The 25084-nt window shown below is 46.7% G+C and overlaps 1 protein-coding gene across 3 annotated transcripts in view; it reads left to right on the top strand.

Moving 5' to 3' along the window:
- The window catches only part of ARHGEF2 (Rho/Rac guanine nucleotide exchange factor 2), a 113771-nt gene that overhangs the window by 31259 nt on the left and 57428 nt on the right, over positions 1 to 25084 (top strand). Inside the window, exons 6-7 of one of the 3 annotated variants that reach the window (XM_033923849.1) lie at positions 6727 to 6763; positions 7657 to 7780. In XM_033923849.1, coding sequence (XP_033779740.1) covers positions 6727 to 6763; positions 7657 to 7780 — 161 coding nt within the window. Of the gene's footprint in view, positions 1 to 6726; positions 6764 to 7656; positions 7781 to 12575; positions 12732 to 15385; positions 15407 to 25084 lie in introns of those variants that run through there. The other 2 variants (XM_033923850.1, XM_033923851.1) reach the window with 2 other exon arrangements.

Genomic DNA, 25084 nt, shown 5'->3' with positions numbered 1-25084 from the left:
CATGAGAGAGATCTTCATATACTGGAGGTAGTGATTTGGCATATTCATTAGATTTCCTGAAAATCTGACCTGAAGAGTGGAAGTGAATGCCAAGGTCCTAGCCAGCAGTACCAGCATGTGTCCACCAGGGGGAGACCCAGGACTGAACTAGAAATCAAACACTTGTTACATGGGTCAATCACTATTACTGCTAGTACTATTTCACATTTCTGTAGTACCGAAAGGTCCCTTCTATGAAGAGTTTACAATCTAGTTTGGACAGAAGGACAGGGGTTATTTTTCGGTGAAAGAGAGCTAGAAGTTGAAAGCATCCTGACAAAAGTGGGCTTATAGCTTGGTTTTGAACACTGTCAAGTGATGGAGCCTGACTAGGGTTACCATATGGATCCAGAAAAACAAGAATGGATTGCGATATCTGGGTTTTACTTCTTTGAAAGCAATGGAAGTAAGGAGGACGGATAGAGACATTTATTTGTTCCCTGGGGCAATGGGGGGATTAAGTGACCTGCCCAAGGTCACAAGGAGCAGCCTGGGATTTGAACCCACAACCTAAGGGTGCTGAGGCTGTAGCTTTAACCACTGCGCCACTCTAGAAATCAAAATTAGCAAAAGTGAGCCAAGTAAAGGGCAATTCAAGCCATTGTGTCATCACTGATGAGGTTGGCTCTTATTGGTGGAATGAGGCATTATGATGTCACAATACCAGCTCTGCTTATCAGAGGCTGAAATGTTTCACACTATTTATGTAGTCAATTTTCTATACCATTCTCCCAGGGGAGCTCAGAACGGTTTACATGAATTTATTCAGGCACTCGAGCATTTTTCCCTGTCTGTCCTGATGGGCTCACAATCTCTCTAATGTGCCTGGGGCAATGAGGGGATTAAGTGACTTGCCCAAGGTCACAAGGAGCAGCGTGGATTTGAACCCAAAACCTCAGGGCGCCCCACTCTTCCCCACTGAAGAAAAAGGAATAGTAAGTTCTTAACCTCGATAATCTTCTTTCTAGTAGAAAGGCATACGAGTCTTGAAACCGTGGGCCACCAATCTCCAGTCGCAAGCCGTGCAGAAGGCGTCATCCACATCCCTCGGCCCTGCCTCCTCCACCACATCTGGGTTTTACTTCCATTGAAAGCGATGGAAGTAAAACCCGAATGTCTCTATCTGTCCTTTTTCTGGAGCCATATGGTGACCCTAAGCCTGAAAAAATGACTCGGGCAGTCTGTTCCATGTATACGGCGCATCAAGATAGAAGGGATGGAGTCTGGAATTGGCGGTGGAGGAGAAATGGTATGGTTAGTAGGTACTTGTCTGATAAATGGAGTTCACAGGGTGGGGGGGGGGGGAGCACAGGGGGAGATAAGTGAGGAGAGATATTGAGGGGCTGCGGAGTGAGTGCCCTTGTAGTTCAGTAAGAGGAGTTAGAATTTCATTTAGAAATGGGTGGGGAGCCAGTGAAGTGACTTGAGGAGAGGGCTAATGTCATATGGCGGCTCTCGTGGAATATAAGTCGTGCAGCAGAATTTTGTCCAGATTGGAGGGGGAGAGAGATGGTTGGTCATTTTGTCCTCTTCCCCTCCTGGGTCTAAACTTCAACTACACCAATCACTATTTCCTTTTCTTTTTCCTAATATGTCCCCCCCCCCCCCCCCGAAAAAATTCTAAACAAACTGCACTATGTATTTCGCCACTTTATCTAAAAGGACCCCTCTGAATTTCTAAACAAACTGTATATTGTAATTGCTGCTTTTCCAAGATTCTGTATACTGTAATTTCATTAATTATCTGCATATTATAACTCGCTGATTGTCCAGCTCTCTTCAGTTGTAAACCGCCTAGAAGTCGCACGATTGTGGCGGTATAAAAGAATAAAGTTATTATTATTATTATTATTATTAAACCCCTAGAGAACTACTGCAAATCATGTACCCTACAAGTAGATCTGGAAAAGATAAAGTTCATGATTTTCTAAAAGAGGCCAAAATTTGGATATAAACACAGCATGACTTAATATTATTTGCATCTGGCAGTTTTAAAATTAGCTATAAAAACGTTACAAGAAAAAAGCAAAAGAGGCATCAAACGAACCTCTCCCAGAACAACTGCTCTTAAAATAATTTGACAGCACCCTTTGATCAACCCTTTCACACAGGAATGAGGTCTGGAGACCTATCATTAACCCCCAAGTAAACAGAAGGGGACAGAACCACCAGTTCTGCAAACAAATCCTATGTCGACAGAATCGCCTTCGGTGATGGCCTACAGAGCAAAAAAGTTAAGGGATCGATATTCAGCGGGAGTTAACCAGGTGGGAGCCACTAAATTCATCAGACCACCTTGGCAAGGGTGGAACACAGGCGAAGCCAGAAGCTACCCAGGCAGAGCCCGTTCTGAATATAGGAAGTACCTGCAGGACTAGAGTTACCATATGACTCCAGAAAAAAAAGGATGGATGGAGACATCTGAGATTTACTTCTATCTCCTTTTTCTGGAGCCATATGGTAATCCTAGGTAAGAATGCCAGCTGACGACCACCACCTAAGACCAAGATTTCAGCGCTGATGGCCAGGCCAAATCTGCCTGCGGGAGCTAGCGTTTAAAAAAGCACACAATTGTTGTGGGCTGAATGTTGCCCGGTTGGGGTCATCAACATTACAACAAGCCTCCCCCCTCCCTCTGTGATGCAGCACAAAACCCTGCAAAAAGCACATTCAACTGATAGGTAGCAAGCCTACCACACCAAACCATCACAAACATCCAAGTACAACCTGGCCTTTGAAACGCGGGCACGGCAGCGCGGCTGGAACACCAGTATACCTCCTACTGGGTCATGAGAAGAAGCTGGATACCACAGCTCCCTACACACTAGCAGACTATCTGACCTTAGTCACGCATGCAGATCGTCATCAAATACAGAACAAGTGACCACAGGCTAGAAATAGCAAAATGCAAACAGAAGCGGAAATTGGAAATCCCAAGAAGACAGAGCCTGCATGAAATGTCCTACTGGAGATGTAGAAGAAGAAGGATTTAGGGAGGAAATTTTTATAACTATATTTATAATAATAGTATAATATATTTTATATAGAATAACTGACGAAGGGTGGGTGGGTAGGGTTTTATCATTAATGATCTAATAGATTTTATACTGCTATATTGGAATCAATTTATGATATATTTATGTGCACTTGTTTGATTTAAAAATGAATAAAGAATTAAAAAAAAAAAAAAGAAGAAATGCATTTCCCACTGCTCCATATAAAACACAGAGAGATCAGAGATTCACATTCCCACAAAGGTTACCTTTTGGCTCCAGAAAAAAAGAGGATGGATTGAGATAGCTAAAAGCAATGGGAATAAAACCGGATGTCTCAAGCCATCCTCCTTTTTCTGGAGCCATATGGTAACCCTGCGCAAAAACAGAGAGAGAAAAATCAAAAGACGAGCAAGAAAAACTCTGCTTTTCTCTCTCAGTTGCGGGAAATGTGCATCTCTGTAATTTTGCACAGTACAGGAGGAAATGCATTTCTGTCTCTATACCAGGGATGTCAAAGTCCCTCCTCGAGGGCCGCAATCCAGTCGGGTTTTCAGGATTTCCCTATTGAATATGCATGAGATCTATTAGCATCCAATGAAAGCAGTGCATGCAAATAGATCTCATGCACATTCATTGGGGAAATCCTGGATTGCGGCCCTCGAGAAGGGACTTTGACACCCCTGCTCTATACAAAAGACTTCCCACAAACGAATAAGCAGGAAAAACTCCTTATAATCCTGGGGGAAAGAAGAGAAAGACCGCCACCAGGTGACAAATATGACCCGAGTAGAGATGGCATGTGACATGCTGGCCACCGTTGGTGTGACAGACAGATCTTCTGTACTAGGGTTACCATACGGCTTCAGAAAAAGGAGGACGGAGTAAGACATTTATTCATTTAATTCATTCGTTTTCCCCAAAGAGCTCAGAACGGGTTACAATTTACCCTACATCCAGGTTTTACTTCCATTGAAAGCGCTGGAAGTAAAACCCGGATGTCTTAATCCAGCCTCCTTTTTCTGGAGCCGTATGGTAACCCTACTCTGTCCAGATAAGCGCTGTGATCGTTTTTTTTTGCATTGCACAGAGCCACCGATTTATTTTCAGCCGAGGAGGGTTTTTTTTTTAAATGCTTTCCCCTACAATTCCTACTACCTGGTCTCTGTAAGGTGGAGGTGAGGCACTGAGGCTTTTTCCTCCTCATATGAATTTTTGGGTTGACATATGTTTAGGTCAGTGGTTCCCAAACCCAGTCCTGGGGGACCCCCAGCCAGTCGGGTTTTCAAGATATCCCTAATGAATATGCATGAGAGAGATTTGCATACCTGTCACTTCCATTATATGCAAATCTCTCTCATGCATATTCATTAGGGATATCTTGAAAACCCGACTGGCTGGGGGTCCCCCAGGACAGGGTTTGGGAACCATTGGTTTAGGTTTATTTTAGTTATAAGTTTTTTTATTCATTTTTCATATAACAAGTGTACCACTTAAATTTATACAATTTCATTACGTACACACTCGATATTCCTTCATACATTACTATATATATAAAACGTATCATTTTATAATCTTTTACTATAATCTTGAAACAGTATATAATATTTGGTTTAGGTCAGTGATTCCCAACCCTGTCCTGGAGGAACACCAGGCCAATCGGGTTTTCAGGCTAGCCCTAATGAATATGCATGAGAGAGATTTGCATATGATGGAAGTGATAGGCATGCAAATTTGCTTCATGCATATTCATTAGGGCTAGCCTGAAAACCCAATTGGCCTGGTGTTCCTCCAGGACAGGGTTGGGAACCACTGGATTAGAAAATACATCTATTGTATGTCTATTCTCGTACCTGTTTTTCGTATATAGTAGAAGTGAGGGTTTATTTCTATTATTCTACTCTCTTGAGCTTGAATAAGAATGCTAAAACCATCTGGTCCCTCAGGATCTGCTGCATTACGTTTATGTACCATAGACATGGTGGATAATTAGTTTGTAAAGCCCGGCCCTAGTCAAATGTGGCCCTTTCTTGACCTGAGTTCCCAAAAGCCCGTTAATAAATGCCAAGTGGTCCTTGTACGTACACAGGCATGCCAAGGGATCCCAAATGATAAAATACAGCAGCTGACAAAAAGACCGTTAACGCTGGATGTGACTGGTTTTAAAATGAGCTGGGGGGAGACGTGGTGATAACAGAGGCGGGGGGGGGGAAAGTAAGGAGCGAGATTCCCAAAAGCTGGTCTGTGGCGTACGGTTACATAAAATACCTTGAACGATGGTCACAGTGAGTCAGGGACAGAGCCGGGGATGAGAAGATCTATATACTTTGAAAGAAAGAAAGGAGATATGACAGAGATGTTTAGATATCTCCTTGGGTCTCTTTCAACTGAAAGGGAAGGAATGAAGGTGAAAGGGAACAGACCCTGAGGAGCTACGTCTTCATTGAAAGGGTGGTGAATTCATAGCATGGCTTCCTGGTGGAGACAAGTGTATCTGAATTTAATAACGCTTGGAACAAGTCCATAGGATCTCTACGGGAGCGGTAGGGAGAGTAGATGGATGGGCTACGCTACACGGTCTTTATCTGTCTTCGTTTTCCTAATATTTCTATGAGAACTGAGGAAAAGTAAAGAGACTCGCTCTAGGGCAGGGGTGTCAAAGTCCCTCCTGGAGGGCCGCGATCCAGTCGGGTTTTCAGGATTTCCCCCAATGAATATGCATTGAAAGCAGTGCGTGCAAATAGATCTCATGCATATTCATTGGGGGAAATCCTGAAAACCCGACTGGATTGCGGCCCTCCAGGAGGGACTTTGACACCCCTGCTCTAGGGTCAGAGGCAGAATTGGGAATGATCACTGAGGAATACGGAGGTACACAGACAGAGTCAGGGCCTTCAATTTTGGTTGTTTCATTATTTTATCTTTTGTTGTGGTTGTTTTAACATGGGCTTAGGCTCTCCGTTCAACCCGCTGTTGTGTTCTGCGTAGTTTTATATGTGGAATATAAATTAAATTAATTCTAAGGCGTGCAGACCATGCCTCTCGCTTGGCTGTCTGATGCAGTGTTGCATATGCAGCTAGCAGAATACAATATTGATGAAAAGAATGTGTAACAGCGGGATTTCTGATGATAAACACCACAGCAGCAGCCACTGCAGCAAAAGCAGTAGAAATTAATAGCCTTCAAAATGTTTTTTCAAAAAATCTATTCAAAATAAATACAATTGCATCTTTTAAAAGAGGAACAACTATATATTTCAGTGTGTTGGTTAAAAAACGGCTGTACATGGGACTTCTGCTTTCTAAAGAAAAGTGTTATCGAATCAGAGAAATACATTTTCTCTAACCCTTTTCAGAGCGGCTTTTTTCCCAAATGGAGGGAGAAGATGACAAATCCCCTTCCCCCCACCTGGCTATGGTAACCACTGACCACGTCCCCTTAGCATTTCCTGGTGACCATATGACGGTTGGCCCTTTCCATCACAGCCCAAACTTGCCCTCCCCAGCTTCCTTCTCTCTGTGGTTCAAAGAGTTTCACACAGAGCCCCTGGCGACTGCAAATACCGCCAGGGCCCTCAGTGTAGCGTTTAAGGATGGTTCGCTCCCCCTCTGGCTCGGTTTTTTGGATTTTAGCTTTCTGGTGTTGAACCTTGGGTTACGAGCTCTCACAGTTCTGCTTTTCTCCCTTTTACAGATGTTTCCTTTGGCTCTGGGAGATACTTCACGAACGGGTGAGTAAATGTCACAACCTGCAAATGTGGCATCGTTGGGATCGATAGTCATATAAAGCTGAGCTTCTAAATTAGCCTCTGAAATGCGTGCCCAATTTTCAGCTGAAAATTTAAAATTTATCTCCATTTACGAACTTTATGTTATGCTCTTACAAGGGGGGGGGGATGCTCAGTTCAACCAACCAGCTTCCTAAATTCTGAACTGTAGCTGAAAAGAGTTTGATCTTATTTTGTTAAGCACCAATTTGCAGAAACCAAAATTCTCTGTTTTGGCATTGTTTCAGATCATTGATTGAACCGTGTCCACATTATTGTCTTCTTGGTTGGGCTGAGAAAGCATTATGGAAAGGAGGGAGGACTGAAGAAAAGAGCAAGGAGTAGGGTAGTGCTGGATGGGAGGGGAGAGACAGAAACAGCAGGAGAGGGAGGTTGGAAGGAGAGAGAGAAGCACCCATGGAGGAGGAGGGTTGGAGGAAGGGAGAGAGAGAGAGAGAGAAGCACTTAAAAGGATGGGAAGAGGGACCATGAAAATGGGTGAAAGGTGGGCGGGGCTGTGATTGAAATGTGGGCAGGGCTGTGGGTGGAGCATAGGCAAGGTCATGTGTCCTCTTTTTTGTCTTCACAAATATAGTAACCCTAGTCTGACCCAGTATGACTATTCTTATGTTCTTAACCTCTATTCTGAGAATTTGCGCCCCACTGAGGGGTTCTCATGTGACCTTTGGACTATAGTTTGCATGGAGCTACTTGGGGTTTGATGTCCACAGATGTCACTGACCGATGACTGAGATTCTGAAAGATGTAGCACCCCCATTTTAAGCGGGAGTACTTCTGTCCCTCACACCTTTGCTCACTTCTGCAACTGGTATTCTTGGTTTTTGTCCCCGGAACAGCTTTGGAAGTCTCAGCCAGCTGGACACTGTGGAGAGCGGTGGTCGGCAGAACGGAAGTCGAGAGGGGAGTACGCTGGAACGGACTCTGAGTTTCATTAAGAAAATGACTGGTGGGAAGGGAAAGGTAGGAGAATGTACTTGTTAATCAGAAGCCATGCGTAGCCTTACAGGTATGGTGTGTGGCGCTGCCTGTTTGTAGGAGAAAATCTAGGTTCGCCTGGAATCCATATTGGGTTTATAGATTTGCTTTCGCCTGATGAATCACACCTAAAGTAAGCTTGTAGGTGCCCCTGAATGCTCACGTGTGGCAATGCCTCTGGATGATACTAAATACTGGGCCACAGTGAATTGATGAAAAATCAGAATCTAACTTCTGGGAGAACGCCTGAACCTGATGGTTGCCTTGCTCTATTTCTTGAGGCTTCCGGAAGATTCTCTTGTTCTCATAAATCATCATGTGACTTCTTTCTAGATTGAACAGGGGTAGAGACCATTGTGAGTTTCCGAAACTGGACAGCTTCAAGGGGACTGATGAGCTCCGAATATTATTGCCCCTTTCGTGGAGTTTATGTCTTCTTGATGACCAAACCTATAACCCTATAGCCTTCTCTCTAAGACCAGATGTGCAAAGAAGGTGTTAAACAGAAAGTCTCACATTTTCCCTCCGGTAATTGTAATTCAGTTTCTCACCTGCTTTTCCAAATAATGCTCAAGACAGCTTACCACATACACGAGGGACCTTCGAAAAGATTCTGCACTTTTCACTATTTATTAAATATCTCAAAAGCAAATTACTTGCCTGACTGACCCTCTTATCACTTCTCCCGACCCCCCCCCAACCATTTCCCACGAAAATATGAACGTGCGGAAACATTTTGAAGAACCCTTGTATTAGTAATTCAGCGTAAGGGGCCAAAGCAGAAAGCTTAACCACGCAGTTACCGCTGGAAGTGTGTGAATGTTATGAAGCGCAGAACCCAGAGAGGGGTAACTCACACGGAAGACGTGGCTGCACACTGTATTAATATGTACGACTTTAGTGAATCGGTCGTCCGGCCACGGATCACCCACGGATCGGATCGGTGAGTGTCGTGAATCTAGGCCTTAGTTCAGACTAGCGGGGTGTGATCCGATGGCATTTTTTGCCAACCTAATTAAGAAGTGTTCCAGGAAAGCGCTCTCTCTCTCTCTCCCCCTCTGTCCATCGGTCTCCCTATCTCCATTTCCCACACTCTCTCTCTGTTCCACAATCCCTGACACTCTGTCTTTACTGCTTGTTCCTCAGAGCAGTCACGGTTCTTGAATCTGGAGTTTTTCCCAGACTTACTGGCTGTGGGTCAGTGGCTAGAAATAGGCCGGCTAAAATTCCATCTCCATTACTTCTCCACTGCTTTACCCTTCCTGTGGCTCTGTCCTCTAGTCATAGAAACATAGAAATAGACGGCAGATAAGGGCCCACGGCCCATCTAGTCTGCCCACCTTAATGTCCCTCCCCTACCTTTGCCCTGTGAAGAGATCCCATGTGCCGATCCCATTTGGCCTTAAAATCAGGCACGCTGCTGGCCTCAATCACCTGTAGTGGAAGACTATTCCAGCGATCAACCACTCTTTCAGTGAAAAAGAATTTCCTGGTGTCACCTCGTAGTTTCCCGCCCCTGATTTTCCACGGATGCCCTCTTGTTGTCGTGGGACCCTTGAAAAAGAAGATATCTTCCTCCGCCTCGATGCGGCCCGTAAGATACTTGAACGTCTCGATCATGTCCCCCCTCTCTCTGCACTCCTCGAGCGAGTATAGCTGTAATTTGTCAAGCCGTTTTTCGTATGGTAGATCCTTGAGTCCCGAGACCATCCGGGTGGCCATTCTTTGCACCGACTCCAGTCTCAGCACATCCTTGCGATAATGCGGCCTCCAGAATTGCACACAGTATTCCAGGTGGGGCCTCACCATGGATCTATACAATGGCATAATGACTTCCGCCTTACGACTGACGAAACCCCTTCGTATGCAGCCCATGATTTGTCTTGCCTTGGACGAAGCCTGCTCCACTTGATTGGCAGACTTCATGTCCTCACTGACGATTACCCCCAAGTCTCGTTCTGCTACCGTTTTTGCTAGGATCTCGCCATTAAGGGTATAATGTCCTGTCAATTCACCCCTCCGCATCGACTCATTACCTGGCTGCAGAGAGTGCTTTTGTGCCATAGCTCTTTCCTAGCAGGATATGTGACATGGTCTCCTTGCTGGTGGCTAGTTTTTCTGTCTTTATTCTTTCAGCTTCTTTCCCAAATTTTGCATTTTGTATACCTCTTTTTTTTTACTGAGCCATGGTAGAAGTTTTAAACTCAGGACACTTTGATGTCTGCCTGGTCTATAATTCCTGCAACAGTTTCCCACTGTATCGCGCCTGGCGTGTGGGGGAGGCGGGCGATGTGTAAGAAAGCACAAAATCCTCTGGTGCATATATTTTCTGAAATGCACCCATCCAGGAACACCAAAGAGCCTTGTGTTCATGTGGGCCCTGGGAGCTAATGATAAATTGCATATTAATCCCTTCCTGGCAGATACAAATCTTTGTAATTAGAGGTTTTGGAGAGGTGTTGGGTTCTCGCTATTCATGTGGAACAGGTGGAAACGTTGCTAAAAGATTAATATTTGTTCAGTAGTAGGTGAATCTTTTTGCCAAGTTTACTGTTTTTCTTGGAGCAGTTCAGATCTTGAGAACATACGAATTGCCCTAGTGGAACAGACGGAAGGTCCATCAAGCCCAGTGTCCTGTTTCCAACCGTGGCCAACCCAGGTCCCAAGTACCAGGCAGAAACCCAAAGAGTATCAACATTCCAGAGCTGAGATTGTGATGTCATAATGCCTCATTCCACCAATGCCCAAGAGCCAACCTCATCAGTGATGTCACAATGGCAGAAACCCAAAGAGTATCAACATTCCAGAGCTGATATTGTGACGTCATAATGCCTCATTCCACCAATGCCCAAGAGCCAACCTCATCAGTGATGTCACAATGGCAGAAACCCAAAGAGTAGCAACATTCCAGAGCTGAGATTGTGACGTCATAATGCCTCATTCCACCAATGCCCAAGAGCCAACCTCATCAGTGATGTCACAATGGCAGAAACCCAAAGAGTAGCAACATTCCAGAGCTGAGATTGTGATGTCATAATGCCTCATTCCACCAATGCCCAAGAGCCAACCTCATCAGTGATGTCACAATGGCAGAAACCCAAAGAGTATCAACATTCCAGAGCTGAGATTGTGACGTCATAATGCCTCATTCCACCAATGCCCAAGAGCCAACCTCATCAGTGATGTCACAATGGCAGAAACCCAAAGAGTAGCAACATTCCAGAGCTGAGATTGTGACGTCATAATGCCTCATTCCACCAATGCCCAAGAGCCAACCTCATTGGTGATATCACAATGGCTTGACTATCCTATACTTGGACTTGCTTAAGAACATTAGAATTGCCATACTAGGACAGACCGTAGGTCCATCAAGCCCAGTGTCCTGTTTCCAACCGTGGCCAACCCAGGTCCCAAGTATCTGGCAGAAACCCAAAGAGTAGCAACATTCCAGAGCTGCCATATTGGGACAGACAGAAGGTCCATGAAGTTCAGAATCCTGTCTTCAACAGTGGTCAACTCAGGTACCAAGTACCGAGCTAGATTCCAAGTAGCAAAACAGATTCTATACTGCTTATCATAGGAATAAACAATGGATTTCCCCAAGCCATTTCAATAATGGCCTATGGACTTCTCTTTTTGGAAATTAGCCAAATGTTTTTTAAACCCTGCTAAGCTAACTGATTTCACCACATTCTCCGCAACGAATTCCAGAGTTTAATTACACATTGTGTGAAGAAATATTTTCTCCGGTTTGTTTGAAATCTACTATTTTTGGAAAGTGTGAACAAGCGATTCACATCCAGAACTAGATCTAGAATTGCTTCACCTCTTGTCGATCCCTGAACCAGCTGCTCCATAAAGCAGGCCTTGATTTCGTCAAGGAATTATCTCCCTAGTATGCCCTGATGATACATTTGACCAGTCAATATTGGGGTAGTTGAAATCACCCATTACTACTGTGTTACCCGTTTGTTAGTCTCACTAATTTCTGATAACATGTCAGCATCTGTCCTTCCATCCTGGTCAGGTGCTTAAGGGAGCCAAACGCCCTGGCCCATGATGTCACCAGCCCATGGGTTAGGCTTCCTTGCCTGCCTGCCTCCCCACCCACCCTTATCTGACCTTATCCGGTCGAGGGTGAAGCAGTGTTTTCTTCTGCTGCCCCCGGATATTTACTGTCTTGCCGGCTCCCTCCTCTGTCTTGCTGCAGCGTTTGTGCGGCCCCAGAAATTTTTTTTGGGCCAATGCGGCCCAGGGAAGCCAAAAGGTTGGACACCCCTGCTGTAAGCATTCAGTTCGCCGGCATCTCGTGGCACACCTGGAATCTGCCGGGGCACAGAGTGTGCAAGGGATAGATGCCAGACCTATATGTTGGCACACTTGATCATCAATGCCCTAAGCCAGTGCTTCAGCTGGTCCACCCGGGGAGGCTTGAGAGAGGGAGACGATGGTGCCACTGCCCCATCCCCCACGTGCTGAGGTCCTGAGAGATGTGCTGGCAGGGTTTGCAGCCTGGCATCTTCCTTGCACAGCTTCCTGTCTGAGTTCCCCCCCCCCCCTGGTTTCAGCTTCAGATGAGGTGACTGTCGGAATATTTCTTTCTCTCTCTGATTCATCCTCTGCTGGCAGCAGCTACAGCCTCTCTAGATCTGGGGAAGCCCCCAAGTCAGGGGAACTTGTGAATGGCACTCCTTGCCTCCCCCTCCCCTCCTCTCTCTCTGGGTAGGGGGGCTGAACAATGCTTCTCTCCACCCCTCATCTAGTGGGAAGAGGAGGAGAATGATTTGAATAATGCATGATTGCAGCTTTGGCAAGAGCCCGAACTTCCTGTACAAGAAGCTCCCCAGCCTGGCTCGGCTCAGCCCGGGAGAATATGTCTCGGATCGAGTCTCTGACCAGGACCCGCATCGATCGCACTAAGGACGTTGCCTTTAAGGTGGGTTTCGCCCCTTGAGCGATCTGGGGAGGTGGTTCGCAGCTTTCGTAACTGGGGCGTAAAGGGGAAGTCAGGCTTTGGTCGGGGGGGGAATCACCGTCCTCTTTCCGCTTTTGTAACGGTACCAGATGGTGTTGCAGGATCCTGAGGGGCGCCCCCGTGCCTGGATTGGGGGGGGGGGGGAGAGTGAGTTGGGGGTTCTGCTGTTGCAAAACCTCTCAACCGTCTCCAGCTTGCGTGAGGAGGTTAGGACTGCTATGGAGGATGTAGATGTTGCAGGGGATGCTTTTGTGTGTGCAAAACTTAGCTGGCTTTCACATTTTCAATTGCAATGGTATCCATGCAATGTTACCACTCTTGGTGTTTAAATGCATTTAAGCCCATCAAAATCTAAATATTGGCAGCGGTAACATTGCATGGTGTTTGCACGGTTGTGCATGTCTATATGTATAATAATAATAACTTTATTCTTTTATACCGCCATAACCAAAAATTCTAGGCGGTTTACGCTAAAAAGAGCTGGACAATCGGCGAAATACAATAATACAGTAAAAAAATACAAATATTTGTAAAATAGAATTTCAATAATAAAACTCACTAAGTAATAAACTTAGTGGACAAAGTGGTCTTAATTAATTTCCGATAACATAGCTTGCTGAATGCATTTACCTAACCAAGATTGTTGCTAGGGTCCTATCTAATATCGACACCCATTCATTTTTGGATAAGCAAATAAGTAGACGTTTCAAGTTTCTCTTGATGGTCTATGCAACAAAAAATGAGGAAAAAGAATCCTGATATCAGCTTAAAGCAGATACAGGAAAATCTGAATAATACTTTTGCCTCCGAAGTAAGCGATAATATGGACTAAAATGGTCGTTCTTTTTTAAACCAAAAATCAATCGAACAGCTGTATTCTGAATTATCCTTAATTTCCTTAGAATTTTTTGGGGTGCTCCTAAAGAGATGAAACTAATTCTTTGTGTGCATATGTTTGTTGTAGGGTTTGCATGTGATTCTTTGGTTGTATTTGTGTGTGTGTTATAGGATTGCTGCTGTGTGTGATTCTTTGGTTGTATTTGTGTGGTTGTAGGTATGTGTGTATAAGTTTGTTATAAGGTTTGCAGCTGTGTTTACGATTCTTTGGTTGTCTGTGTCTTATGTTATGTTAATTCTGGGCTTAAATCCCACTGAATCTCCGCAGAGTGGAGTTCTAGGCAGTTTACAGATTGTGTGTGTGTTTTTTGGGGTTGTTTTTTTTTTTTTTTTAACAGTGTGAGAAAGGCTTTTTCTTTGGTGCCTGAGATGTAGTTTTCATCCACTCTTATCATTGGACAAAGACTTCGGTAGACTGGTGGAAGAGCTTACTTATGGGGTGATGTAGCAGATAGGTAGATGGCGGATGGGACTTTCTCTAAATCCAGTGGTGCCTGTCTCCCAGTGCTCCCTTCCCCACCACCTGGTAGGGTGAATTCACCGATACCTCATATACTGGAGTCAACTAAGCTCAGTGGATCAGGACCCTCCACTCTCCCTTTGACAGTTCAGAGGTGATCATTTGATTAACCTCTTGTCTCTGTTTATTTTTAAAGGTGGGGGGGGGGAAGAGTCCTCCTTGGGGAGGGGAAAGCTATGGCAATTTCCTCCTGCTCATATGGGGTTCCAGTTCAACAGAAAATAGGGCTGGGATCCTTTATTAGCAAATTCTTCTGAGATATTTTCCCCTATTTAATATTTATCTCCCCACCCCAGGGGCCACAACTGCAGCTCTCTCCAGAGTTTGGCTAATGTGATCTATAAACCTAGCCACTAGGTGTCACTGTTTGTTTATTTATTTATTTATTTTCTATACCACAATATCACCTGGTATCAAGGCAGTTTATATTTATAAGACAAATAATGACTAATATGTACACATAACGAAATGATAATGACAAACCGAATATTAACAATCAAGAGAGGGATAGTTGCATAGCATAGCAATAATAAACCCCAGACCAAGGGACAGAGTCTGAGCAAATCAGGGCCTTCAATGTATGTATACCTTTCGCATTTCACGGGGTGCAAATGTTGGGGTGCATTTGTCGGTGTATCGAGTTGAGGACACCTGGAGTTCAGTGATGGCTGAGAGCCCTGCATCTCTCCCCCTCCCCCAAGCTGTGAGGCAGTTCCAGAGCCCAGCCCACATACTCCCCACGGCTGCATTCAGGCTGACTCTCCCAACAAGTGAGTTTTCAAGTGCTTGGCTTTCTGCTTTCGTTCCAAGTGGCTGATTTTCTCATCAAGTGCTCCTTGCTGGGGAGAAGCCTGCTCTCCTCACACACGTTTATCTTGCAAATACATCACTAGGTCTGGCCTGCACCTTCCAGCCTAATGTGCTGTGGCTACGTGCGTTTTGCAGAGGTGGCAGCATTGGTAGAGCTGTCTGAGAATAAGTATGGGGTGCTGCGTGGCAGGAATGAGGTTAATGTGCAGAACTGTGTGTGGGAGGTCTCAGCACTGGAAGAGCAGGAGGAGCTGCAGGGCAGGAGTGAAGTGTACTGTAGTCTCAGAATTGTCTGAGAGGATCAATACTGGAGTAGTAAGGGGTGCTGCAGGGCAGGAATGAGGTGCATTGGCAGAACTCTGGGGATTATATACTGGAAAAGCAAGGGGTGCTGCAGGGCAGGAATGAGGTACGTTGGCATAACTCTGGAGGGATTCTATCCTGGAATATCAAGGGGTGCTGCTGGGCAGGAATGAGGTGCATTGGCAGAGCTGGGGATTCGGCACTGACATAGAAGGAGGTGTTGCAGGGCAGGAGTGAGGGGTCTAAGTGCTGGAGTAGCGGGAGGGGGTGCTTCAAGGAAGGGCAGAGCTTTCTATTAAATTCTAGAAAGGGGCCTTGTTAACCCTCCCCTTCCTGTGTGTTTCCCTCCTGCATCTGTTGATTGGAAAGAGGTTTCACTCACACCACAGTGACATCTGGCAGGCAGTGCTAATTATTTACCCCCAATCTGCTCCTTTTGAAATGCGATTCCCAGCCTGGGGGAGAGCTCTGAGAACCCAGGCTGATGCAATAAACCGTTATGCAGACCGAGGCAGAACCCAGCGGAGATGGGAATTGTTGAGGGCGTGGGAAGACACACACACATCCTGCACACTGCTACGGTAATTGTTATTTCTGGAGTCTCATCACACTTCAGATTCACTGGTAAGCTCTTGGGGAAGGGAACCGCCTTGCCTGTTGCATGTGGTTGATTTCTATTGGTTGTACTTAGGTTGCTTGTGACATTTCTTTCCTTAGTTTATATGGTGTAATATAGCAATACAATGATAATTTAGCATGTGATGTCTCTGGGGCAGGGGATTATTCCTTTTCTGTAAGACCAGTTCATTCCTCCTCAGCCAGTCACATTTCCAGAAGAATTGCAGAAAATATATGTGTGTGTGTTTGGGGTTTTTTTTTTTTGTTTGGGGGGGGAACTATAAGTGAAAGTACATTTGTGTGTTTGTATGGGAGTGTAGCTTGTTAGTGTATTTGTATCTTGTGTGTGGGGGGGTGCTTATGTGATGCAAAGGTGCAGGGTTGCAGCATGGGTGTAAAGGAGTGTGTGTGTGTCTGTGTGATGCATGGGTATGTGTGTGGAGGAAGAGCCTTTGCGTCCATGCGCTCAGGAAAACCCTGCGGCTCCACCCACTTTGACATATACTTGTGTGTCAAAGGGGCGGTACCACTACCAACTTTAGTGCATCTAACCCTGGGTGTGAGAGGGTGACAGTGTGTGGGAGGGCACAGATAAATTTAAAAGATCTGCTGGACACATTTGATCTAGTCTTATTAAGGAAATCTGCGGATGAAGATCAGAGACCAGGAGGAAGAAGAAAGAAATAATAGGTTAAGGGACCATTGCGATGATGAATTAAACGCTTTATTACCAAGGCCTCTTGAAACCAGTTTTTCAGTGACCTGACCCTGCAATGTTTTGGCAATGTGCCTGTATCAGGGGCAGAGCCAATGCAAAGGCGTTAGGCCCCTCAGGTGAACCTCCAGCCTTGTGGCCCCTCTAAAATAACTTTTTACTAGTGATGCCCCAGGATTTAGAGAACTACACTCAAGAACCAGATTCGTCCCAATCCCAGAACAATCCTGTAAAATATTTGGTTTGATTTTGTACATATATACATATTGAGTGCATTTTCCAAAGGCCATTTTAGGCTATGAGTTTCTGAAGCTGTCAGGTTGTATTGGTTTGCTTTGACTGCCCTGGGTGATTTCCTTATTTGCCTAACCTGGTCAGGGGTCTAAAGGAACCTCAATAGCCCTGGATATAAATGTGCATGATAGAAGGTGTGAAAGACCTGCTATTTTTCTCCAGAGCAGGGGGGTCTTTTACAGCTGTTCTGTTTATGACTGAACTTAAATGGTGCAGCTGTTGAAGCTCCTTTGGACTCCTGATGCAGGCACGGTGCCGAAACACCGACGGACACATGATTTCACATGATCTTGTTAATAAAGAGTTTGGTTCATCGCACCGATGGACCTTTGACCTGTTATTCCTGTCCACTTCCTCCTGGCCATTGCTGCCCGTGGTCTCTGCAATACATTCCTTCTTTTCCCTATTTAGAAAGAGAAGCTTTGAGACCAAAGTACAGGGTTAAAGGGTCGAAATAATGTCCCTGGGGATGGGGGCTGCCCAGTTTATTGTTTAACCAGTTGCTCAATCGGATTCATCCTGCCCGGGTCTCTGATGTTACGTTCAAGGACACAGTGGTCTGTGATTAATGAACATATCTATTCTTCATACCTCTGGTGTTTGGCCTGCAGAAATTTCCCTGCTTTCACAGTGCTGCCACCCAGATAGCATGCATTGCTGTGCTTTCTTGATTCTGCATGTGCATTTTCTGCATTTTGGGGATATGCTGGCTAAGGGGGAGTCCTGGTGGAAGGGGCACCATGGCACCTGTAGGGTACACCTGCCCCTCTTCCCCCTGCCGGCCTCGGTAGACAGCAGATTTGAACCTGAAGTGTGCAGTGCTATGGTACGATTCACCAGACGCTCGCCGATCGAGTGGCCAAGCTTCTGTAGCTTGAAACCGCGCTATATCCTTGGCAGTGCGGACTGGAATGCTCAGGCAGACTGGATAGGCAACTGGCCTTGTCTGCAGTGTTATTGCACAATGGTGAGAGAATATCAAGAGGGAACACATCCTGAGCTTTGTCTGCTAGTTTCACTGTGCAGTAACTGAATGCTTGAAATGAATTATACTAAAATGCTAAAACGGGTTTACTGGAGGCAGACATGTTGTCTCACCCATTCGAGAGAATTACCAGTTCATCGGGTACAGTGAAATGCAGGTGAATGGAGAAAGGGTCTCCCTTTGCCACCTAGCCTCCAATAGTACGCCAGATTCGGTGATTGTATTATGAGTCTAGTTTGCCACGTGCAGTCGTTAATATTTTGCTCCTGGCAGGGAACAGGAACGTGTCATTGAGCAGGGTGACCATTCCATTTCTGTGGATCCTGCCGATTAAGTCCTGGTTTTGCCCTGCTCGGTTTCTTTTCTCCAAAATCTGTTAACATGCTCAAAGTGTGGTAAACCCAGCACTGGTTCGGTTTGACGTGCAGAAGTGGAGCCAGTGTGCTCTCTAAAGGAAAGGCTCTCGCTGAGTAAAAAATTCCTTTGGGAGCTGGGTGCAAACGTTCTTGCAGGATGGGCAAGTGGAAACTTCCCTGGGATTGGAGTCTGTGATGGAGGTGGGGTAGGAAAGGACACTTGTATTATATTTTCCCAAAACTTGGGCAGACTGATTTCTGTGGAAAGGTGAAGCACATAAGAACATACAAATTGCCCTACTGGGACAGACCGAAGGTCCTGTTTCCAACCATGGTCAACCCAGGTCCCAAGTACCAGGCAGAAACCCAAAGAGTAGCAACATTCCAGAGCTGAGATTGTGATGTCATAATGCCTCATTCCACCAATGCCTAAGAGCCAACCTCATCAGTGATGTCACAATGGCAGAAACCCAAAGAGCAGCAACATTCCAGAGCTGAGATTGTGATGTCATAATGCCTCATTCCACCAATGCCTAAGAGCCAACCTCATCAGTGATGTCACAATGGCAGAAACCCAAAGAGTAGCAACATTCCAGAACTGAGATTGTGATGTCATAAAGCTTCATTCCAACAATGCCTAAGAGCCAACCTCATCAGTGATGTCACAATGGCTTGATTGCCCTAGACTTGGCTCTCACATAAGAGCATAAGAATAGCTGTACTGGGACAGACCGAAGGTCCATCAAGCCCAGTATCCTGTGGCCAACCCAGGTTCCAAGTACCTGGCTAGTTCCTATGTAGTATAACAGATTTTTTGCTACTTACCCTAGGAATTTCCCCAATGGCCTATGGACTTCTCTTTTAGGAAATTATCCAAACCTTTATTAACACCCCGCTTGTAGGCCCTGTGCCTCATCCTACACCTTTCTCCCCGCCTCCGGTTTTCCTTTCCATCCTCTCAGCTCTCTTTACAGGCTCCTCCCTACTGGTTTGGGATGCAGGGTACATTTGGCCTGATGGAGAGGCCTCATGGGAAGGAGGGGAAGGGGGGGGGGATTTCACAATGGCCTCTTTGTTCACAGCCTGAAAGGAGATGAGGAGGAGAGACAGAAGGCTGCGAGGGGGGGAACCTGGATTATCTCTCCTCTTCCACAGTGAATAGTTTTCCTCTGACTGGCGTTTCTCACCTCTCTCCCTCTTCTCGTCTGTCCCTTTCCCTCTGGCATCTCTTTCTGCTCCTTCCTTCCCCTCTGTCTCTTTCCTTGCTTTTCCTCCTCATTTTCTCTCTTCCCCTCTTCATTTTCCTTCTTTTTTTCCCCATAGGATGCTTTTTAGTGTTAAAATTAAAACACCAAATGGGAAAATCCTATGTTTACCTCAGATTCTTCTTCACATTTCATCCTGTGTCCAAACAAACCCCCATACAGCCCCATAAGATCCTAGACCCCCCCTGTTTGATGGGTTAAGCTCCTAAATATAAAGTGATTCGAAATGGTCTGGTCTAGCATTTGGAGGAATCAGCCAGGATCCAGCAGGTTCTGATGAGAAGATCAAAGGTACATAGAAACATAGAGAAAAGGGCCGTCGGCCCAACAAGTCTGCCCACTCCAAGAACCCTCCCTCAACAAGAACCCTCCTTCTAAGCACTTACCCGGAGCGAACCCACATGTTTATCCCATCGTCCCTTGAAGTCGAGCGTGTTACTGGCCTCAACTACCTGACGTGGAAGACCATTCCATCGACCAACCACCCTTTCGGTGAAGAAGTATTTTCTGATGTCACCATGAAATCTCTCACCCTTGAGTTTGAGCAGATGCCCTCTTGTTGCCGCTGTTGTTAGCCTAAATTATCCCATTCCTCCAGCGATCTGTGCAGCCCACTGGCTACCAGTCAAAAAGAGATGCGTCTTCAAAGCCCTGGTCATGACCCACAAGAGATTCCACCCAAAAACCCCAGCCACACCTATGCGCCCCCAACCGCCCCCTCCGCTCCAAAGCAGAACAAAGACTCGGCATTCCCGCAGGGAGATCCTTCCGAATGAGAACGTCACGTAAACCGACTGCCCACACGGATCAGGTCACTAGACTCACTAATGACCTTCCATAGTGCAGTAAAGACCTTCCTCTTCCGCCAATCGGGCCTTCAATGACTGCTTCCTCAACAGAACTTCTCCAAGTACTCTTCGCTCTGACCAGCCTGGTCTCTAGAATAAGCTCTGTGATTGTCTACTGTAACCTGTTTGTTGTCATGACTAGTCTGCCTTCAAACGATTGTGAATGTCAACTTGTGACCCCGTTCTGAGCTTCCAGATCTATAAACCGAGAAGAGATCTTAGAGATGTAAATGGGATGAAATTAAGTTTGGAGGGTAGAATGTCGACTACGCATGCCAGGATCGGAGTGACAGTGATATCTGTGGCTGGCGTAGAACTATGGAATGCCTTGCCTGGTATCCTGCGGTTTTCTGGGGGGGGGGGAGGATGAATTTTAAGAAAATGCTGAAAACTCAATTATTTGCCGATGCCTTCTAATGCTAAGGGATATTTTTCTGACATCAATGTATGATTTAAAGCAGTGTTCTTCAACCACCAGTCCATGGACCAGTGCCGGTCCACAGAAATTTCCTGCCGGTCCACAGGGCCAGCACATGCATCAGGCCCAAAACAGAGTTCTTCAACCGCCGGTCCACGGCGCATCCTGCGCCTGAACCGGAAGCCTTCTCTCTGACGTCGCAACGTCAGAGGGAAGGCTTCCAGATGAGGCACAGGATGTGCAAGGTGCAATTAGTACTATTATGGGGGCGGGGTCTGGGGAGGAGATTGGGTGGAGATGGGCGGGGTCTGGCCCACGACTTAGCCCCGTGTTCTTCAACCGCCGGTCCACGGACCGATGCCGGTCCACAGAATAATTCTTTTATTTCCGCCGGTCCATAGGTGTAAAAAGGTTGAAAAAAACACTGATTTAAAGCTTGCTTGTATTTCTGAATTGATTGGATTTGTGCTCTGTCCCTATTATAACAGGGATGATTAACGATGTTGTATAGACATGTCTATGTTATTTGTGATAATCAGAGGGAAACAAGATTTTATGTATGTGGTATAGAAATTTTTAAATAAATAAAGACAGCCAAAATCAGACAACGAGAGAAGTGGTTCTTAAACTTGTCCTGGCTTACCTCCCCCCCCCCCCCCGCCTTTTTTAACTTCTCCGGCGTGAGCCGCATGCCCACGTCGGTGTCGGCTTGCCCTTTGACGTCACTTTCTAGGCGCGGGTCCCGGAAGTGATGTCAGACAGAGCGCCGATGCGGGGACGTAAAAAAGGCACGGAGGAAGGCAAGGGGTGCACACGTGCAGTTAGGATAAGCGTGGGGGGGGAGGGCAAAGAGGAGGAGGGGTGCTGCGCCATCCCCCCCCCCCCGTACCCCTCTTACGATGCCACTGCCCCCAGCCAGTCGGGTTTTTCAAGATATCCCTAATGAATATGCATGAGTGAGATTTGCCTATAAAGTAGGTAGTAGGCATGCAAATTTCTTTTATGCATATTCATTAGGGATCCCCAAGGACAGGTTTAACGGTAAATAGCTAAGATGCAGATTAAAATATTTTGTCAGGGGGAGGGGCAAGAAGACAGATAGACCACGAGCATAAGGGGACTTTCTGACCTTTGCTAAATTGAACTGCAAGAATCAGCTTCCGTCTACAGTAGTCTGTGAGATCTGAAACTTATATCTCCATTTCGCTGGTTGATATAGTGCTAGGGTGTTTTTTTTTTTTACTCACTTGGGTACTGCAGAGAGAAAATAGATTTGAATGCTGAAGGCACCAAAAACATGTGATGGCTTCCATTTTCTACAGTAACTTTCATTATCTGAAAGCTGCTAGAGAGGGAAGGCCCACATGGCATCTTATTCTTAGTGCATATGCTGAAAAACACCTTTAGCAAGATAGGGCTTCTGGCATTTTAAATGAAGCCCCCTCCCCTCAGTCTCTGCATTTTCTTATGCCTCTTTTTCCCTTCTGTTCTGTCTCGGGCTCCTGCGTTCTGCGCTTTTATTCCTAAAAACTGTGGCAGAGGGAGCCACAGTTTCTCTTGAACCATCATTGCACTTCTCCATATTGAAGCAACACGCCAAAGTGAATCAAATTGGTAACTAAACTGGTTACCAGATAAGCAGCGGAACCTCTGGCATCTTGGGAAATGTGAGATTTGGGGTTCAAGCAGGTTGTAAAGTCTCTCCAGGGTACAGCATAACACAGTGTCCCCATTTCTTTATCGCTGAAAAATGGCTTTGCAGGACCCTGAAGGGTGTGCTGAGATTCCTCAGGGGTGTGCTGAGGTCCCTGAGTGGTGTGCTGAGATTCCTCAGGGGTGTGCTGAGGTCCCTGAGGGGTGTGCTGAGGTTCATGAGGAGTGTGCTGAGATTCCTGAGGGGTGTGCTGAGGTTCATGAGTGGTGTACTGAGATTCCTTAGGGGTGTGCTAAGGTCCCTGAGGGGTGTGCTGAGGCTCATGAGGAGTGTACTGAGATTCCTGAGGGGTGTGCTGAGGTTCATGAGGAGTGTACTGAGATTCATGAGGGGTGTGCTGAGGTCCCTGAGGGGTGTGCTGAGGTCCATGAGGGGTGTGCTGAGGTCCCTGAGGGGTGTGCTGAGATTCCTCAGGGGTGTGCTGAGATTCCTCAGGGGTGTGCTGAGGTCCCTGAGGGGTGTGCTGAGGTTCATGAGGAGTGTGCTGAGATTCCTGAGGGGTGTGCTGAGGTTCATGAGTGGTGTACTGAGATTCCTCAGGGGTGTGCTGAGGTCCCTGAGGGGTGTGCTGAGGTTCATGAGGAGTGTACTGAGATTCCTGAGGGGTGTGCTGAGGTTCATGAGGGGTGAGCTGAAATTCCTGAGGGGTGTGCTGAGGTTCATGAGGGGTGTGCTGAGGTCCCTGAAGGGTGTGCTGATTGTGGCCATGTCCTCCTGGGTAAGAAAAAGAAGCAGACCTGAGCTTAGATGACACTTCTTATTTCTAGAAGAGCGCTCCTCATTCTGATCCAGTGGCGTAGAAAGGGAGGTGCGGTCTGCCCTGAGCGCGGTTTTCTTCGGGGGCACTGGCACCCCTCCTGCTCTCTGCCCCCCCTTCCCACTCCTACCCCTGCCACGCATTTGCCCCTTCCCTTCCCCCGTACCTTTTTATCTTTGGCCCGAGCAGCCACGAACTTGCTGCTAGCGTCGGCTTCGGTGCTCCCTCTGACGTCATTTCCGGGAGAGAGCGCCAAAGCCGAGGCGGTCAGCAAGTTCGTGGCTGCTTGTGCCAAAGATAAAAAGGTTCGGGGAAGTGGGGAGGGGTTGGGTGCCGTTCACCCTTGCTACGCCACTGTTCTGATCTTCGATAGTAACATAGTAAATGACGGCAGGTAAAGACCTGAACGGTCCATCCAGTCTGCCCAGCAGTCATGTTTGGATTGTCTTTGCTTTCATATTGACCATTGAAGCCCACTCTGGCCTATCTTAACCATCCTGACACTGGGACTTCGATCGAAGCCCTTCCAAACCAAATCACCCATCCGTTTTCTAATTAGAGATCCTCTGGGTTCGTCCTACGCTTTTTTTGAATTCCAGCACTGTTTTCATCTCCGCCACCTCCCTTGGGAAGGCATTCCAGATATTCTGAAAACTCAACCCTCCCCCCCACCCCCCCTCAACTGGCTGATTTAACAAGCGGGGGGAGGGGAGGGTGGTCTAAGGGGTTAATGTTTCCAGTTCTTCAGCGCAGAGGTTTCAGGTCGAGAGTGCAGTACTTGGACAGAAGTGCCATTTTACTAATGTAAGACGGGTTTCCATCGCTGCCCAAACTTTAGCGGCTCCGACTTTTGCTTCCTGTGAATGGTTTCTCTTTTAAACTTTGGGTTCGTTAATCATCCCCTCTGCCTACACCTTCAGTCAAGGACGGACAGGGTGAGAGGCGGAGGAGGAAGAGATGGGGGGGGGGCTGCAGACAGTGGGTGGAGGAGCGCTATTAATATGTTCTGGACCCTGCGGGGTTTCCCTTGCTTTACCGCTGGCGTTTGATTTCCCTCTTCTCTCGCGGCGTTCGTGGTGCGTGCAGAAACGAGGCGGCCACCTGATTCTCATGACATCCCAGCCAAATATGCCAGCTTCTGGATTTGTCATGCAGGGGTGCGTAAGTGCTGTGGTTGGTGCAGAAGAGAGACACCCCCCCCCCCTCCTTATCTTGCATTGCAGCTCTCTTTAGACTCTGCCGAGGCCTGAGGTTGGGAGGTCTCAGGCATGCCTGTGTTGAAGAAATATCTGATGGTGTCAACTGGTAAACCAGACCTCCCGGACGCCTCGTTTAAATTGAATCATACTTTTCATGCCAAAATCCACTTGTGAAAATTAAAGGCTTGGGGTCTATCTCTATAGGAGAGCAGTGTGTGTGTCTATGTGACAGGCCTAAGGAGGTGATTCTATACAGGGCACCTATATGCAAGAACCTATTCTATAAAGAGACCTAGGTGCCTGGTTTATTTTATGCAATGCTAATGTAAGCAGTACCATAGTAAGGTTAGGAGGCAGCCCAGGCCGTGGGGCTCTCCCCCCGCTCCTGCTCCTTCCGTGCCACCCCCTGCTCCTTTCTGCCCCACCACTCCACACTCGCTCTCCCTTCTCCCCCCCTCGTAACTCAAAATCTTCGCCCGCGCGCATGGCTTCTGCAGCATGCTTCTCGTGCTAGTGTTGGATTTCCTTCTGATGTCACTTCCTGGCCAATGACCCAGAAGTGATTCAGAGGGGAAGCAGGCTGGCGCGAGCAACGGGCAGGAGAATTTCATCGCG

The sequence above is a fragment of the Geotrypetes seraphini genome, chromosome 16 (assembly GCF_902459505.1).
Source record: "Geotrypetes seraphini chromosome 16, aGeoSer1.1, whole genome shotgun sequence".
Classification (NCBI taxonomy): Eukaryota; Metazoa; Chordata; class Amphibia; order Gymnophiona; family Dermophiidae; genus Geotrypetes; species Geotrypetes seraphini.
This window is presented reverse-complemented; position numbering and strand designations above follow the sequence as displayed.